Raw genomic sequence first — 20,098 nt, 5'->3', positions numbered from 1 at the left:
ATTGTGGAATTTTTCCGGCGCTAAGTCAAAAGATAAACGCCGCGCAAGGCATCTCAATTTAACCTAATTGCCGTCCCTTATCCCTGGGACCTTTAACATGGTATTTCAATTGTCCGGCGTAAGGAAAATTCCTCAGCCATACGGGGCGTATGAGTAATGGCTGAAGATATTTGTCACGCTGCGGTCAAGCAAATAGAAAAAAAAAACAACCTGTTCGGCCAAACGCACACACACTCCAAATTTGACACATTTGCTCAGTGCAGGCCCGAAAAGCTTCAAAAAAATACCTGAAAATGCATTCGCACATGGAAAATGGAAAATGGAAAATGTGCTAAGCAAACGCAAATGAATTTTGCAAATTCGAAATTCAAACGTGAAGCGACAACATCGCAGAATGCATAAATTGAAAACTCATGTGGAAACGGATCGAAGAAAAGCGGGTGCGCAAAAAAAAGGAAAAAATGATCGAAAGAATTCTCTTTTGGAGAACTGTCATCAAGAATTTGCTTTTTGTATGCAAAACAAGTTCTGACTTTTAGATTCGCTCGAAACCTTGGTTTTCTCAGCATATGCGCTCAAAATCTGCTGGAATATATAACGCGCAGTTAGCCTTTATCAGAAAATAAAGAAATTCAGCTGCGCTTCAATTAACATTACAAATTTAGGATATTATTTCAGAAAAATGGTGTACACTTACTAGTTTCCCTTGTTTTTTGACCAAATCCTTACCATTAACATTTGGCTTAATGATGCTGACTAAAATGACATTCGGCCAAGGCGAGGCTTCAACCTCGAACGCTTTTCCGCTTTTCCGCTGCTCCCGTCCAAGAGATGGAAAGCCTGGCCAGACGCAAACAGTTTACTCAGACACTGTGTAACCTTCGACCCGCTCGGCAACAAGAAGCCACTGGACAGCCGGGCGAGAAATATGTATACAAAAGTAAATATGGGAAATTGTTTCCATTTTTTGTTGCTGTATTCGTTTCATTGTTTGCCAAAGTCTGGCAGGTCGGTCACTCAATACCAATTGAAAAGTGCTGCAGAAAAGCGAAAAAATAATGTCTCAATCTATTTATATTGATTTTATTTACATCCTGGCCATCAATTTGGGCAGCCATCAGTTGGGAAAGGAAAAGTATTTGCAATACCATTCAATGGTATATTTTAAATTTAAAAGCTATAACTTAATAATCGCTAACACCAAATGAAAATTCTATAGGAAAAGCAGCGATCTGAGAGATCTCGAAATGCGGGAGTGGCAAAAAGCACGACAGCACTCACGTGTATCTGTATCTAAGCGCCAACGAAGGCAGCGATCAGATACGATCCATTGTTGCCACCGCTCACACACTCGAAAACCGTGAACTGGAAAACCTTGAAAAACTCAACTGCAATTTATTTTCAATGCAAGGGGTTTTTTATCTTATTTCTTATTCATTTTTTTTTTGTTTTGTTGTTGTACCATCCGATTTTCTTGCTCCGCTCGATTTGTTTCTGCGCGATTTCCTAATGAATTCGATTTGCGTGGAAAACCTGACAAACCTAGGCCCTAATGGCCCCACTGAATTTCATTAGCCATCCATCCATCCAATCAACGCAATCTGTTTATGCGTGGCTCTTCAGTTCGTTTTGGTCTGCGCGTGTGTTCTTTGGGCTTTTCTTTTCCTTATTATTTTTCATTTCGCATTTTCTTTTTTTTTTTTTTTTTGTATTATGCTCCTTTTCCACTGTGCACTCTGTTGTAATTGTGTTAGAGCAGAGGCCTATGCCACTGCCACGCATGCCGCAAATGCATTATTATTATAATTTGCAGCTCATACCTCATCGCATACTTTTTTCTGGTTCTTTGACACTGACTTGGGTTGTGTTATTGTTTTATAGAGAATTCGATTTGGTTAAGTGCGCTTCCAGGTTTCCATAATTACTGCAGCAGTAGCAGCAGCCCCCTTCATTTCTATTTCGTTACTTTTAAAACTAAATTATTAATAACCAGTAGGCGGGCTGGCTTTGAGCGGCTTTCGCGCTTGACAATTGCTTGCAAGTGGGTGCATTGTGCTGAAAGCTTTTATTAATTAGTCCTAATTTGCCTTTGACTATGCTAGCGGCATATTACATTTTCTATTTTTGTGTTTTTGCTTACTACCAATGCTGGCAATCAATTAGACAACGCAACTGGCAGCCAGTCAAGGCTAAAAGCCCCATTCAGGCGGCCTACCAAAATGTCAGGCTTGGTGGACAAGCCCCAAATCGGCAATAGCGGCAATAAAAGCAACAACCATGTGGGTGTCGCTTTGGCGGCCCCAAATTTGGTTAGGCAAAATTTACAAAACAAATTGCATTCATAAATAAAATCAAACTCAAATGCAACAAGCAAAATGTGAATAAGCTAAGCAAATTATGTTGAGTTACGCCGAAGTTGGAGGCGCTTTATAAATGGACAAATTTTTACATTCATCACAGGAGACTTTGCCTCGTTACTACGCGGAATTCATTTAACACTGCTTAATAGACTGCACATCTTTTCCGCGATTCCTTTAAGTACTATTCAATTTGTTCTAATCTATTTAACATTCCGCATAAATCGAGATCTAAAACAAATCCAAAGTCCCAAATTGGCCGACAAAGCTTTGCACAGTTTTTCACCCAATACAAGTAGAATGCACATTTTTGTGTAAGCCGTTTGTTCAGTTTCTCCGGCAAAGTGCAACACAATTAACACCCCGCCGAAATGCATACACAAAAAAGGGAAAAACAACGCGGATTTTTTAACAGTAAAATTTGTTTGTTTAGCGATTCGGTCCGGCATAGAGAGAGCCCACTGTTGGACGAAACATATTCGATAGTGCAGCGTTAATGAAAATGAGCAACAAAGCCAAGCGCTTGCACTCACACAGCCAATGTCAGAAACTTAGAACCAAAACCACATGCAAAATAGATAGAAAAAAATACAAGAAAAAATTCAAACGAGTTTTTTTTGTTTTTTGTGCAATTTTTTTTCAGCATGTACGAAAATGCGCAAAATACACTAAATAAGTGGAAACGTCAATAAGCAGCGAAGGAGAATAAATGAGCACACCAAACGAAACCAAATTCACATGGCAAAGTCGACTGAGATAGATAGGTAGACATGTAGATATAAGTAGGAGCTAGGGAAAATAGGAAAATAGAAGGCAGAGCTTAGTGAAAAGCTGACGAAATAGGCGCATGTGGTGTAATCAAATATGCGAAAAAATATGTATAGGAAAATTATGTAGATGCAAATGATATGGAAACGCGCAGATGAATGGAAGAAAAATGGGGAGGAAAACGAGGGAAAATGCGGGAAAATGCGGGAAAATGCGGGAAAAGGGGAGTAGGAACGGAGAAAACGATTCTATCTGAGCAAAGTGCAAAGAAAACGAGCAAAAATTAATTTTTGTAATGCAATCAGCAAGTTTAATTATGCATAATTGGGAGAACGAAAAGAGGCGGCAGAAGAAACCATAAAATTTTAACAACCAAAGTTTGCTCGGGTGGACGAAACCATGATCATGGATCTTATGAATCATAAACAAATAAACGCCGTACCAGCACTGAAATATAACAAATTTAATAACCAGGTACCAGCTTAAAAGTTCTACCGAATTATCTATACTAGATAAAAATTTTATTTATTTGTTTTCCCCTATCCTAAATAAAATGTTTATTTATTTGTTTTCCTTTATAGGGAAATGGCTTTATGTGTCATAATGTTTTTTGCACACAACTGCATTTCCATATTTATAGGTTCGCTGGCCATAAAAAAATATGTGAAAGTATCAGGAAGCAAGATTGTGCTTTTATTAGATGTTTTTTATGGCCTTTCCGAAACGTAGAATCCAAATGATCTGAATCCATTCTGTTTAGTTTTCGGTCTGCCGTGAAATCTCAAGATCGCTCTCAACGAGAAATCGTGGCACTTTTTTATGACAAACAAAATGCATTTCGATTCGAGAACTACCGCTCAACACACCCAATTGACTTTTGAGGCACAGCCATATCGAAGTACATGGTACATATACATATATATGTCCGTGTTAATACAAATCTGTGCAGTTGCCACAGTAATTTCATATTTCACACGCCGCTCTTTGCTGCCACATTCGCTAATTCCATGCGCCTTGATATGCAATTTTTATTCCATTTTTATTGCTCGGCTAAGTTCAAGATCAGCGGAGTGTCGAATAAAAAATGTTAGCTGCTGGGATATCACATATCTGCAGGCTTACAGTCAGTAATATCATTTCTAATATTTTTAAGGTTTCATGGAGCTTTAGAAACCTATTAAAAATGCTAAAAAATAACTTGGGTACTTCCGCAAACACAATTACGAACGCGCAAGGCTTTGACTCATCATTAGCCCAGTGAATGAGTTGAAAAATGGGCAACAAAAAGGCAGCCATTTAAACGCAGTTTTCCGCAAATCAATTAGACATAAATTAATTGCCATTAATTAATAAGCAGCAGTTGTAATGGCTAAAACTCAACCGCTGGCGACTCAAGGGATTGCAATTTGAATAAAAGCCGTCGCAGAGCGGCAAATTCATTTGTAATTGCCAATTGTGAGTCGCTGCAAAGCCGAAAAGTAAATAAATTAAATATTTAGCTAGAAATTTATAAGGCGAATGCGACACGCTGCCAAGCCCCAATCCACACCCACAATACCCACCCCCCACACACCCGCAGTGGGGAAAGGGGAGCCGATCTGGTGCGGTCTACGTATGCGGAATTAAGCGTTCAAATTGTAACCAAATATGGCGCAGCAAGTTCAATTCTAATTTATTTCGGCGAACACAGAACGAGCTCTGTGCTTTTCTTGCTCGCTTTTTGCGTTCTGGATCAATTGATTCAAGGTTTTCTATTGCTGCTTTTGATTTAAGCTCTCTCGCCAGTGGTATATATGTATATATACGAGTATATATTGACGATCGTATGGGTAAGCTGTGCATGTGCGTGTGTGTAAAGGCAAATCGTGCGCTTTCATTGGAAGTGACAACAAATGCATTCTCAAGTGATTGAAATTTAACACGACACACAACAAACGAAAATTGAAAACGAATGACGGGCCACATAAAGTTGACTTTGATTGAACACTAAAGAAAACTATTCAAACATTTCTGCTGACTGACTATATAGTACCTTTAAATCTTTAGATCAGCAAAATGTCATTAATAGGTATGGAAATATACCATATTATTCAGTTGTTATACTAACTGGTTGTCCCTAAATATACACTCAAAGTCCTGTGCTTTGTAAGCTTCCACTTTAAGGCCATTCATTCTGGCTTGTTCAGCTTATGGCCTTCAAACGCGATTTATTCGAGCTGCCTAAATATAGAGACATCAATCGGCGAATCTGTTTCCTGTCCGACTCGTTTTCCCTGAAGCCTTCTGGCTGCACTGCCCGCCACAAATCACTGGCAATCACAGGCAGCCAGCGGCTTTTGGCCATGGCCAACAAGCGCGAAAAAAGTGGCCTTTTCGCGCAAAAAATGCGCAGCTCCCTGTGTCCTGTGTATCCTGCATCCTGCATCCTTTGGTCCGCCCACACACATGCAAAGTGAGGTGTTGCCGTTGAGGCCGCGGTGCAAAAAAATGCGAAAAGAATTGACAGAAGCCCCGTTTGACTATGGAATTTTCGGTTCACTGTTTCGTCCTGGGATTTTCCACCGCGGACGGCGGCCAATGCAATCAAGTGGATGAGTTGGGTGGCAGTTGGGGCCGGTGTCGGTTTGTTGTGTTTGCTCTGGGCAGGGTGCAACTGGTGCAACACCCATGAATGTGCCGGAGCACAGGCCTAAAAGGATTAAGGCGATCTGTGTGCAATCCGCGCAATTATCCTTTCAGCTCCCCAACCGACTCCGCAATTAGTTGCATCACTCAACACTTCCCTCGCGCTCCTTGTTTTTCTTTCTTTTTTTTGGTTTTTTTGGCTCTTCTCCTCTTTTTTTCGGGTTGACTTTTAGCTACATATGGTGAAGTGGCAAGGAGCATCCTGCCACGTCCTGCCACTTCACATGCTCGTTATCGTTTTCGCTGTTTTTGTGTGTGTGTGCCCGCTTTGTTCCACGCGGCGTATACGTAACGCCATCATTTCGCCTTCCATTCATTTTGGGTGGAAGCGAAAATCTGCAGCACTGCAGTTTTTCGGTGGCCATTCCCAAAAGTGAAGGACACTTAAGTGGCCCCCAAATTGGTTTCACACTCGCCCATCAAGTGGAGAGTACAGGGCACATTCCCCACTGGCGTTTTGCCATTTTGATGCCGCCCGGCTGCTGCTGCTGCTGCTGCTGCTGCTGCGGAAATTGTCTATTTAGAGCCTCGACTTCGGTTAGCACCAGCTACTCGACTTCAACTTGGCTGTCAAAAACAAAGTTCCTGTTAACAACTGACTAACTGACGGCGGCCAGTGGAGATGAGTTGAGTCTGCTTTCGACCAGGAACGGAGCTGCTCCTGCTGCTCATTCATGGCCACTGGTGTTGGCAACACAACTGTTGAGTGCCACAACACCTTGCGCAGCACTGAGAAAAAGTACTGGGCCCTACTTCGATTTCGGAATCAATCTAATTTATTAAGAAGTTATGCATTTATAGTGCAAATCTAACATCCTTGTTACTTTTGTTAATAAATATATAATATAATATTATATGTATTAGAATATATAATATAATAACATATATACATATTTTATGATTACAGCATGCTATCAATATCTCAACCAACTTCTTAACCTGCGTTGCGTTTGTTGGGTTTTTCAGTACTACAATTTTCTCCAAGTGCTCATTTAAGCGAGCGCTTTCCTTCTTGCACTTGGTTTCCATAGTTGGGCTGCCACTTGTTGGCATTTGTTGTTGCTGAAGAGCATTTAAATTGAAATGCCAATGCCGCTGTTTCTGTTGTCGTAGTTGTTGTTGCTGCTGCTGCTGCTGCTGTGTGTTCTATGTCATCATTTGCTCTTTTCCATGGCTGTCTGAATGTCTGAATGTCTGGCTGTCTGGATGTCCGCCAGTCTAACTAAGCCGAAAACCCATTCATTGCAAATTCAACTAAATCCATGAATAAAATGTGCCACCCACTCTGGGCCACGTTTTATTGCACATCGTTGTGTAGTTAACAATTGTGGCTCCTCGGCTCTCTCTTTCGCGCACATCCATTTGCCGGCTCTTTCTAGCCAAATTGAATTTCCGAATTCAATGAATGAATGAGCGCCTGAATTGGTTTAGTTTTAGTTGTTTAGCCGGTTTTGTTTTCCATGGCTGCGACTGTGTGCTGGATTGTGTGTGTTGCATACTTTTTGGCTGCCGCCTGTTGCACGCCAGCCTGCTCCACTTAATGTACACGGATATATATCCGTTGTTTTCCGCACACAATATCCTCACATATATCCGCCTGCATTTGTTTGCTTGTGCCCCATTTGTATTATGCCATCAGTTTAATGGTTCGGTCCACGGCCGTCGCCTGTTGCTGCACTTGCTGCCATGTTGCATGCAGCACTTGCAGCGCATCTATTCTTTTTGCCACAGTTGCTGCCGTTTTGGTTGATGCTGTTTGCTGTTGCTGCTGCAGCTGGAACTTCAATGTCCTCCATCCGCGCCCCAGCCATTCTCATATTACTTGCTGCCTTTTTTATTTCGGTTCCCCTCCTTTTTTTTAATATTTGTATAGCTATTTCCTTTTTTTTTTTGCTGTGGCTCTCGGCAATTGTCTAGGTTGTTCTTGTTGCTGCTGCTGTTGTGCTGCTGCAGTTACTTGTGCGGAAATTGCATTTCTCGGCATTTTACATTTCAATAAATTTCGCCCGATGCCTCTGCCTTTGGGTTTTTTATGTCGCTATTTGGCCCGAACTTTATTTATATTAAAAACATTTTTCGTGGCCTTCTGCTTGGCTTAGAATATTTACTTTACTGCGTTGCTCGTTGGTTTTATGGTCGAAAATATGAAGAATAACGTTTATTAGCAAATGCAATTTGTCAGATGACTGTATTAAGCGGGTTAAGAAAGTTTTGAATAATGCCAAATACCAGCTAATAGATAAGGTGCTTAAATAATAATGATATCTTTCGAATTTATTACTGCATACTGCACTTATTGAACAATAAACTTGCGCACCAAAACGAGACTTCGGAAAACTGAAAGAGTTTGAAGTATATAAATAACAAGATAAAAAACAGAATCAATTTAAAAGCATTATAGATAGCTTTGAAAATATTTCCAAACTGAGGATATTTTTAATTATTATTATATTTCTCAAGCTATACTTCTTCTTATGTGGTGTTTTGAATACAATACATTGAATTATGCATTGGTAAGTGCTAAAACGAAGGCAAAACAATTGATTGATACATAATCGATAAGTCCTTGTACGCGGACACTCAAATAACTCCCCACACTTTCGCTTAATAATATATTGGCTTGAGCCGCACTCAAACGAATGGACATGAGAACAGCAATCAAACCGAAAAATTATGCCCTCCATTTTGCACCCATGACCTCTCGAAATAACCCTTCAATCGGCGATACGACACCTGCAATTAGCAATTTGCAATGTTCCTGCACTTAGCACACCAATTATGGCAACTTTTCTTTTCGGCCAGCCCAATTTCCTTCTGGGCCTTCTCGGCCAATTGCAGTCGAATAGCAGCAAACTGCAGCCTAAACAAACATGCAATCAAATGCAATCGAAACGAACCAAAATTTCGTGTTTCCCGAGTTTTCCGAGTTTTTAGGTTTTATTCTTGCTGCTCGTACCGCTTTTTTTTGTGTTTTGCTGTTGGCCGAAAAATGTTGCGGCCAATCAAATTGCATGCAGGCCGAAAAGTGCATACGAAAGCGCATTAGAGCGAGACAACGCTAGCACGAACATGTGGGGGCGTTGGGGGGTTAATGTGGGGGTCGTTGGGGGTTAAGGGGTGTGCGGGTGTGGATGCACCCACGCCGAAAAAGCCATACAACAACAAGATGAGCCGAATCGAGACGAGCCAAGCCGAATGAGGCAATCGAATTTATTTTGCTTCTGCCTCTCTAATTTTCGCCCACTTTGCCCCACAACGAAGCTGAAAAACCGACGACAGCGACTAAATTTCTATGCCAAAGTGACACACAAAAAGCCTAAAGTACACACAGATGCACACACGCACACACCACCATGCGCATATGTGTATTGATGTTGTCAGTATGTAAATTGCCATATGCGACAAGTTTGCCGAGTTTCTTTTCATTTTTTGGGGTAGGTTGCGTTTTTAGTTTGTGCAAGGGTTGCTAATGGCTCAAATGGATGGGCTGGGTGGGGGTGGTGAGGGGCATTCAGGAAGGGGAGGTCCTGTCAACGCTGCCTGCTTAGAATTGTCCTACTCATCTAAAGCCGTGTATTCGTGTGTGTGTGCTGCGTATGTCCTTGCATTTAGTGCAATTCATTTACATTTCAGCGCTGCCGCTGCCACTGCCCCTTTCTTAACCCCTTTTTAGCCATACAAGTTGGCCACAATTTTCGGCCCCAGGCACGCAGGACGTCGCATGTCCTTTCCACTGGAGAGCCTCAAAAACGGAACCTAAAAATATGCACCTGGAAAAAACAATTTAAAAACCGTCTCATTTATATACTTATCTAGAAATTGTATGTATTGATTATTCTTATAGACCAAAATAATAATAGGTTCACAAAAAAGTTAGTTATAAAATATTGTATAAATTAAATTTGTCCATGTATCAATTTCATAAGAAACTTAATTTCTCAGTGCCAGGCACGCTTTTTCCCCTTATTTTTCCACGCATTGCCGCTGCCACTTTTTTGTGATTTAGCCAAACTCATTTCTTAGCTGCACTTTTGGCTTTTCCCCTTTGTCCTTTCCGCTCCGCTTCAACCAATTTGTTGTTGCGGCAGGACATGTGACGCCGGCCGGCTGGCAAGCTGGCTTTTCTTTTACTCCCCCGCCTTTTGGCCGAGGAAAACCAGTTGGTCCCACCCCCGAACATAGATGGGAGTACGTTGACATTAGACATTACTCAAAATGTTATGCAAAATACGATGGCGTGTCGCGGCGGCAAGAATAACCACAATATGTTGAAATTCTAATTAAAGAATTTTTGGTGCACGTAAAATCTTGTTTTTGTGTGTGTTTAAAACTCTGAAAGTTAATGTTTTAAATCTTTATATTTTTATTGAAATGCAGCATGATTAAAAGCATGAAACAAATGAGGGCATATATAAAACGTTTTTGAGTATGCACTTTGCTTACAACTTCTTGCGGCTTTAACTAATTATAATTATAGACTTTTTAATAGAAGTATTAACTCCAAGGATATCATTTTATAGGCCAATCAAACTTTATCCACGTGCGGTTAGAATCTAATTATCTGTGAACTGCGCCATGTGCCCAACACCTTTGTGTGCGGCTCAACTAATGCAGAATTTATGGGGCAAAAATTACACTGCGTATACGTAATATTACGTATGCGCCCCCAAGGCTGGCGGTAACTTTTGACATTTGATTACGGCACGCATTACGCCAAAAAGCTGAAAACTGAAACGGGGCGAACTGCAGAAAATGTCAAATTGCCGTTGTTTCTGTCTTGTGTGCAATGTTCTTGGCAGGGGTAATGCAGCACATGGCTCGAAAAAATACTACATACAAATCTGTGGATACATATTTATATGCATACCATCTTTTAATGCAAATGACAACTCCAACAATGAGACATTACATTATGTACTGTCATTACTGTAATTTGCTTATGTAAACGACTTGACAGCCCCCCTTGCCCGCGTTGGCCAACCGAAAATAAAATTTAAGGATGAGAATTGAATAAAACTCAATGAGCCAGCCCGTCGAGGCTGATATAAAAAAAAAAAAGGAAAAAAAAACATTTTTTTAATGACTTCTGGCCGAGCATACCTATGGATGCCTGTACATAAGCACCATGTGTACATAAGGGCTTATCTACTTGCAGGCCTCACCATACATACTCGCACATGTACATGGGCCATATAATGTGGTACATTAATCGATAATTGCATTTTTTCGTTCCTTTTTTTGTTTGTCGTTGTTGTTGCAGTTGCTGCTGTTGTTGTTGTTGCTGTTGCCGTTTTGCCCATTTCTTTTGCCACTTTTCATGCGTTGTGTCTCTCATGGCGCATGCCATTTGCATTTCGTTAAGCGTATGTGTGTGTAAATGAGTTTCCGTGTTTAATTGCTTCAATTTTTTCGGTTAGTGTGGGTTTAAGGTACCAGCCGACCCCCAGCAACAACAATAACAACAGCGGAGCAAAAAAAAGCAAAAATAAAAATTGCCACACAAAATGCAAATAAATCATACGCCCCGCTGCGGCGGCTCACAATTAGTTTAGCCATTTGGCTTTAATAGCTAACTTTGATTAAACGCACTTTCGTTTTTGTTTGTCAGCCGGTTGTTTGTAGCTTTTAGGCCACCGCACCGCAGCGACGACCCTAAAGCAAACAAACAGACAGACAGGACGACAGCCCAACTGACAGGATGGGCAGACGGCACTGCTCCAAGCCCGATCCTCCGATCCCCCCACTCCCATGCCACCTGGCCACCTGGCCACCTGGCGTGTCACGTTGCGTTGCCTTGAATGGCAAACTCTCTCGCACACACACTGTCAGCACACCTATTCAAACACTCGCACACACACACGCCCAGTCATAGGTCATACCACCCATCCATCGACAACGTCTAAACCAACGACATAAACCCATTTTTATTCCATTTTCTGTGCACAGTGATCGCTGGCATAACGCGAACCCATGGGGCTTAGCAATTAAGAGCTGAAATGGAAGCATTATCAATTTTGTAGGTGGCTACAAGTATGCAGTGCTCTAAAACCACAAATTTGCTAGCATACTTTTAGGTGCAGCTGAAAGAACTTATGCTCGCTGCTAAAGATGATAGAGAGTTTGCACCTCTTTTCGAGGTGCCACTGTAATTCGCGCCTGGCGAAGAATTCTATTTAGCATACATTCGGGCGCCGCTTGCTTGGCATAATGTGAACGCGGGCAGACAGCAATGATGGCGCTGGCACCACCAGAACCTGAAACCCCTGCCCATAACCAGGAGCACCAGCAACTGAAACATAACCCGTACCCAAGCCCAAGCCCGAACCCAAACCCAAGCCCAAAACAGCATTGAAATCCCGCCTTGCGGCCGTCGACGTCGTCATCTTCATACGCAATGTGTGTCGCCCCGACCACATGCACAAAACACACGCACACTCCTGCAGCCAGAGACAAAACACGCCAGACACTGGCTGTGTGCGTGAGTGCATTGCGTGCGTGCAACGTGTGTGTGCGTGTGTGTGTGTGTGCATCTGGCAGAAGAAGGAGAGGCACCAGCTGAGGAACCCCTGGCTTTTGCCTGTGCGTAGGCTTCCCTCGCTAAAAAGCACACGCACCCTGCGTCCGCAGCTGGCCGACTGCAATTTGTAGCTCGGTTTGTAATGAATGGGAATTACAGATATTTAACGAGGAGGGAGTGGATAAGCCCAACTAATTGGAGCAAATCTATTGATTGGTGGGACGTGGTTCTGGAATAGCTGGGAAAGCCCAAAGGTTTATGTAAATAACGTTAAAAATCCATTTGTCTTAGAAATAAAAAGGTTTCGAGGGATCTTAAGAATTTGCCACTGCCTTTGCGACGGGAAAAACTGCAAGTTTGACAAATTAACTAAGCTACGAAATGCTAGTTGCCAGTTAATCTGATAACAGCTGTTACAATCAACCTCAAATCCATTAGGGTCCCTTTAGCTGAAGAGCATTTACGTATCGTGCAGATCCCTTGTCGTGCACTCTGCATTTTTTAACGACAAAATGCAGGCGTGTGTCTGTGGACTGGTTGCATTTTAAAGTTTGAGTTTTGTACGTCCCGTGCGTGCATTCACCTCGTTTTTTCGCCTTTTTTCGGTGCGTGCGGCAGGTGGAAAGTGGCGAGGAAAAGGGTGGCGGGATGGCGGGATGGCGGTGGCGCAACGTTGACGTCGCAACCCCCGAAGCGCTAAAACAACGACGACGATGGCGACGACGACCCTGTTTATTTGAGCGCTTAAAAAACTGCAGTTGCCGCTGCAGCTGGGAAAGCAATGCAATTTTTACACTGCGAAAAGTTTGAACATGCCGCTCCACTTTTGCGCCGGAATGAGCAGCAGCAGCAGAAGTTGGCCAGGCTTCCCCATGCCCAATCTTGCAACTGCTCCACTTCAGCCCCAAGTTGCATTCCCCAAACGCACGCACCGAACACACGCATTTGTGAGCAACCAGGACGATGGGAAGAGCGACAAGGACATGGGGTGCTAGAATTTGTGCACGCACCTTCTTTGCAACTTCCGGTTGGGATTAGAAGCCTGGGCTATTTAACTACCACTTTTTTTGGCAGTAAAACGCTACAAAATGCCGCTGATATCACCGATCCAATGTCTTTCATGCACATATGTATGTGTATTTAAACATTTTGGTCTGCTATATATATACATAATTTTTCTTCGGCCGGCCCTCCTTTAATTCGCATTTCGTGTGAGTTGACGCGTAGCCTTTTGCCATATGTGGAAAAGTTTTGCTTTTGAGCCACGCATGCCTGCCCCTTCAAGTGGTGGGGTTAGGCTCCAAAACCACATATTCTCGCACTCCGTGGCCAAATGCATTTTGCATTAAATTGCATAACTTTTGTGCGGCAATTAGAGTTCTCTGGCTGGCCAAGACGGTTGCAAAGGCCGGGTAATGAAGCCACAATGCAAACATACAAATCTATCAATTTTCCACTCGCAAACATTTCGTATTCAATAATTACGCATACGCAGCGTGTGCCCCCTCTAAGTATAGTGCAACCGTCACAATTTAGCATTTCTTTTTCGTTTCAGCGTTTTTTCTTCATGCATTTTTCTCCTATACTTAGTGGCATTGCATTTCAATTAAGTAATTTCTGTCTGCTAAAATTCCCAGGAGCTGCACTGAAATAGGGTTTGGGTCAACTGAAGAAGAAAAAGAGTGGTTTATTAATTGCCACCACTAGGCAAATTATAGTTTATTAAGCCATGCAACTGGCGTAGCATTCTTCAACTGCTCGGGAACTTTTCTGAATAATTAATGTACTGGAGCTTAGCCTTAGTAAAAAAGAACAAATATGTTTTCAGTGGATTTCAATAAATTATCTTCTTTACATTTGCAGCCCTAGAACGCGTTGCTGAAGAATTTATGGGTCGCAGGCAATGGAAACAATATCAAGAGCAACTGACGAGCAGCCACTTGAATTTAGAGGAGCAACAGCCCATAGCAATAGCCGGTTCCGAGGACGAGCCACCGCAATACAACCACAGCAGCAAGGAGATCAGCCAGAGCAATCCCAACCACTGTAAGACACAGAACCACCGTCTGGAGCAGCACCACAACGGCAGCCAGAGTCTGCTGGAAGAAGATTCTTCTGGTGGGTAGAGCATTCATGCAATTCGCAAAAAGATTACTTATCCTATGCTTATATGCATCTGCAGAGAACAACCAAACATCACACGATTCATCACGTACACCAACACCGGGAGCAACCACCACCAGTACACCATCACCACCGCCAGAACCCATCGATTGGAGACCGTCGGCCAAGTGCAACTTCTGTGTTAACGGTCGCCTGCTAACGGTTAACGCCCAGGGCGAGTTGGTGGCCGAGTCAGCAGCAACTGCCACTAGTAGTAGCACTAGTAATAGCCACATTCATCAGGTGGGTCGAAATCCCTCAAGCTGCTCGTAACACAAGCAAAAATACAGCCGCTTTTGGAAAATGTATCCAAATTTCTAAAAAAATTCCATTTTAATATATATGTTTATTTATCGAGGAATTTTCAATTTAAATTAAATTTTATTAAAATAATGCAATTACTGATATATATATTTTGATTAATATATTTCAAATAATACTGCTGAATTAAAAAATAGTTTTCAATGAAAATCAGTGGACTAAAGTAACATTTTAAATAAGTCAACTGTTTCCTCTTTGACTCTCTATTTTGATCGTATAATTTGGCTGACATTTTCTCCGAGTGCCTCGAACTTTTATTAACCCGCAACTTTGTCCGCGCAGCACGACAGTGACAGCAACTCGAGCGCATCACTGCCCCACCACAGCAGCAGCAGCGGCAACAACAACAGTAGCAGTGGCAACAGGGCACGCCACATTGCTGCTGCAACTGCAAGAGCGACACCAGCAGCGGCAACACCCGCCAACTCCCTCGAACTCTACAAGCTGCTGACCCAGCGGGCAGCCAAAATGACATCGATGGACGCGATGGCCGCCCAGCTGGCGCAGTTCTCACTGCTGGCCGACTTCAATCTGATCAACTGGCAGCAGCAGCAGCAGCAGCAGCAACAGCAACAGCAGCAACAGCAACAGATCGCCAGCGCGGTAACGCCAACTACCTCAGAAGTATCTGCCGCCGCAATCAGTCCCGCACTGAAAGATACGCCCAGTCCCAGTGCGGATGCACCGCTCGATCTTAGCAGCAAACCATCGCCGAACTCATCGATTAGCGGCGATGTGAAGTCCGTCAGGTGAGTGCCGAATTGGGGTTACCCCTTCCGCTCTTGCGGGCGGGGGAGTTGCAGCACATAAACACCTATGTATAAGCATGTATTCAATATAAATCTGGCAATCTGCGCAAACGCCAAAAAAAAAATTCAAAAACCCCCAGCAAAGTACATACAAAAAAAGGAAATTCATGTAATACCCAAAAGAGAAAAAAGGTGGAAATTATACAATTTGTTGGGCGCTGAACGAATGTGCAATGCTCTTTACCACTGTTCAAGTTCATTCCTCTTTTTAGAAGTAAAGATAACTGCTTTAAAGATTTCCTTAGCTTATATTTCTAATCACATTCTTTCACTAAGCACAAAGAATATGTGGGATTTTGCCAAATCAAAACCTATTATATGCACAAAGTGAAGCAGAAGAATGAAATTACCTCAGCATCATCGAAGGGTATGATGCTCACCGAAAAAAACCGGAAAAAAACACCGAATCGTGTGCCAGACAATACATGAGATAATTGCACTTTGGGCGCTGCCCTGCCGCCTCTGACACTGCACTTACTGTAGCATACTTAACGGGGCAACCCCACCCACACCCACACACACACACAGGCGCACTTGGTGATGCTGTGGCAGCTGAAGCTTTATTGTTGTGGGCCTATGTAAAAAATTGTGCAATTATACCACTGCCCATGCGTGTGTGTGTGCGAGTGTGGTTTATGAAACGATGCCGAAAATTACACATACGCCCCGTTGCAGCCACGCTTAATTACCAGCGCAAGGCAGGTGGGCTGCATAAATTTGCATGAAATCTCCAAAAATAAAAAAGAGTAAGATTATATACGTTAGCAGAAAGAAGAATGCTGGATTTATGTATTCCGTTTTGTGCGGCTGCATCTTAACTCCTTCATCTCCGCAATCTTTTTTTCAATTCGCTTTTCGTTGTTTTTTTTCAACTTTTTTGTTACCTGCTATATTTTTAATTACTCTAAAATGTTGAGCAGCACCTTTTATTATTACTTTGGGCTTAGGTGTATAGGTGTATAGGTGTAGGTGTGCTCTTCAGACGACAGAGCGTGTGCATAATTTCGCAGCACTTCCCAGCAATTTTTGTCATTACTTTTTTCGGTGGCATTTTTTCGTTGTTTGCGGTTCTGGTTATGGTTTTCTGGCTATGGTTTGGGCTGGTTTGGGCTGGCTTGGTTCACTCCCCTCGCTGCTCCTGCTGCTGCACCGGCGACTGTGGCAACGATGGCGGCTGCCACTTGAGCCGCAAAGCACGAGTCCTCGTCTATTGTCTAAAGCATGGCCAAGTGTTTGTTAGCAGCCGCCATCGTCGCCATGCACCATCTCGTACACCTATTTTAATTGTCACACAAAAAAACAAAAAACGCAAGAAGGATGTGTCAAAAAAATGTACAAAAAACCATGAGTACACAAGGGGGTTACAGGATGTGTAAAACAGGAGCGATGGGAACATGGCAAGTCAGATAAAACCAAGCAAAGGCAACGAGGAAAAGTCGGGAAAACCAAAAGGCAAAAAGCGTCAGGCTCCTACGAGATTTTCCCACAAGTTATTAAATGAGTTATCAATTTTTGGTTTCATTTTCCAGAATTATTTTGCAGGCTCTTTAGTGATCTTATTTACCCTTTGAGAACTTTATTGATGCCCCCAGTTTGCTTTATAGTTTCTCCCGCCTTTCTCGGCTTGTGATAAGGCCAGTAGAAAGCGATCGAACCAAGTGTTCATCAATGGGCGCCAAGCAGATGACCGAGACCCAAGCAGCACAGACCCACAGCCCCACAGCCCCGCCCCCTCCAAGCAATCGCCCCCAGCCAGCCGCCCACTCAGACCATCAAACCACTTGAAGCACAAAAGCCACTGACGCTGCAATTTTTGGAGTTTTTCCTTTTTTCGTCAAGCGTTTATTATTACAGATTTTTTTGCCGGCTGCTGATGCCGAGGACGATGATGAGACGGCGTCGCTCCTCCAAGCAGCAGAAGCATCAGAAGCTGCAGTTGGGGCAGCTGAGGCAGCGACGCCGACGTCGCCCAGCGCAGCAGACAAAAATGAGTGCATCATATCGATCGCTTTTTTTGCAGGCTGCGTTTTACTTTCTCTATGTGTGTGTTTTTTTCTCTGTGTGTGTGTCAGCACTGGAAAGATACATAGTCCTGAATGTAATTACTCAATTAGGGGGTTTCGTTTATCAAATAGTTGTTTCAGGTATATTTCAAATCCATTTAATCTCGAAATATTTCAATATGTAACATTGCTCATTCAAGATCGAAATCATGTTTTTTGCATAGATGTTTTAGATACCGTAATAACAATTATTGCCAGACTTTAATGGCATTGCAACCAAAAAAAGGTTTAACTGCAGGCAAATAAATTAAAATTAAATATTTATACAGGCAATAAAATAATGATATGGTTAAGTATGTAGCAAACAACACAAGGAAACCAAACATTTGAAGCGTTACATAGGCAGTCTAGTTTTTCTCCCCGTGTATGAGTGGCAGTGTTTTTCGTACTTTTGGTCGTTCTTCTTTGCTACTTTTTTCTATGCACTTTCGGCGGTTTATGGATGGGGGCATGGCACCCAGGGGGGTGGAGGGAGGGGGTGGTTAGCTGGGATTGTCGCTGGGTATATATTCATTATTTTTCGTTTACGAAAAATTCTCCCCACGCACACACCGAAACACCGAAAAAAAAGTACCCGAGAGAGATTGCGAACGTAATAACTGGCAAAGAGTGACGACGATGACGCTGACGCCGGCAGCGCAGTCGGCTGCATTTGGCCCCAAAAAATACACACAGCAACAAAAAGTGCACAAAAAAATGAGCGAAATATATAAGGTACAACAACAACAACAACAGGAGCAGCAGCAGCAACAAAAGGTTAATGCGTGCACTGGCCATTGCGATTGTTATTGTTGCAGGGCAGCAATTTTTTAACGCTTTCATGGATCTCGCTCGGTTTCATTATTTTATTTTCCCTGCTCTTTTCCATCACCACTCTCATTTACCCCATTTTTTGCCATATTTTTGTCATTTCAATAAGTGTTGGGTGGTGCTGCAAATGGGGAATGCTCGATTGCTCTGCACCCCTTACTTATATTGACCCACTTGACCGTACGAACCAAAAGATTATCTCATAAAAATGTAACAATAGTGATATAATATCGAAACAAGGGCAGTAAGACAGCAAACATAGACTTAATTAGAAATCAAATTCATAACTTAGTAAGTGCAGTATATACAGGGTATTCTAAGTCCCTATCATTATGTTAGCAAGTATGCAACTACCAATTTAATCAGCTGATGAATAGTTACGTATTTTTTTGGCTAAGCAGGGTATTACAAGGTCCTTAAAACCTCTTTTTTTAGCCCGCCTGATTGCCGTTATATGCGTGAGTGAGCGGGATAGAAACAAAAACGAAGTAAGTGCATACAAAAATGCAGCTGCAGCGACGTCGACGTCGGCAACAGCGTCGAAAAAAAATGAGTGCATATCTTCCGAAAAAATGCAACTGCACTGAATGTGTATTTGTGTGCGTGTATGTGGGGTTGAGCTCTTGTATGGGTTGATGTATGCACAAGTGTGTGTGTGTGTGTGTGGTTGTGTGAGGGAGGGGGTGGGTGGTGTAGGGCTGCAAGTAGGGGGTGGTGGCTTCGCTGCGCACGCATCAAGTGTAGGCGCTGTGGGGCGGACTGCATTGGCAACAAAAACAAACATGCAATTGCATTCATACCCACACACACACACACACACACACATGCACTTAATGCATTTTTAACAAAATTGCATTCGACGTTGTCAACACACACACGCACACACACACACACACACGCTCGATTCGTGCAGCTTGGAACGGGGGACAGTTGACGGCATTGTGCGCCCGTCGGAGCCAGCGGCAGCGGCTTCCTGCCACCCTCCCCCCCCCCCTCTCCACCCCCCGCCGTCCACTAACCATTAACCCCACATTCCATTGCCCCCTACGTCCCTGGCACATTTTCGCGGCCACCAAGCACGCAACCAAATCGAGATACTCAAAACATTAAAACGGCTGAAAAATGCCAAAAAATTCAATCTGCAGCTTATAGTTTCAAAATATCTTATGGGTGAATAGCATTTTAAATGCTTATGGATAACACATATGATTGGTATCCAATTGGTAAGATTGAATTCGCTAAAAGTAGTTTAGGCTTTAAAAAAAAAGTGTGGCATAGTTTTTGGCGCAATTCGTGTTCAGCAAACAATGCAAAAACGGTTGGTTCTTCACCGCAAAAGTCAAGTCAATAATCAAAGCTTATCTGAATTTTTTAAATCAATATGCAAACTACTTGATTAAATGGAAGCTCACAAATAAATTCAAGATATAATACGAGAATTTCTTTATAGCGCGCATATAACTGATTATAAATTTCTCAGATCAGTTGATATAATTGATGAAAGCGTGTTATTTTCCGCCTCAATTCCAACTGACAATAGGCTTGACCAGTGCCTCGGAATCTCACCGCAATTAACGTGTTTTCACAATTACCTAGCCAAATATA

At 42.7% G+C, this 20,098-nt stretch overlaps 1 protein-coding gene across 1 annotated transcript in view; it reads left to right on the top strand.

The window, feature by feature from the left end:
• LOC6555421 (mushroom body large-type Kenyon cell-specific protein 1) overlaps positions 1-20,098 on the top strand; it is a 57,307-nt gene that overhangs the window by 31,597 nt on the left and 5,612 nt on the right. Inside the window, exons 3-5 of the mRNA XM_026984053.1 lie at positions 14,191-14,445; positions 14,510-14,733; positions 15,094-15,560. Coding sequence (XP_026839854.1) covers positions 14,191-14,445; positions 14,510-14,733; positions 15,094-15,560 — 946 coding nt within the window. The remainder of the gene's footprint in view (positions 1-14,190; positions 14,446-14,509; positions 14,734-15,093; positions 15,561-20,098) is intronic.

Source organism: Drosophila erecta, unplaced genomic scaffold, assembly GCF_003286155.1.
Source record: "Drosophila erecta strain 14021-0224.00,06,07 unplaced genomic scaffold, DereRS2 tig00000000-arrow-pilon, whole genome shotgun sequence".
In the NCBI taxonomy this organism is placed as follows: domain Eukaryota; kingdom Metazoa; phylum Arthropoda; class Insecta; order Diptera; family Drosophilidae; genus Drosophila; species Drosophila erecta.
This window is presented reverse-complemented; position numbering and strand designations above follow the sequence as displayed.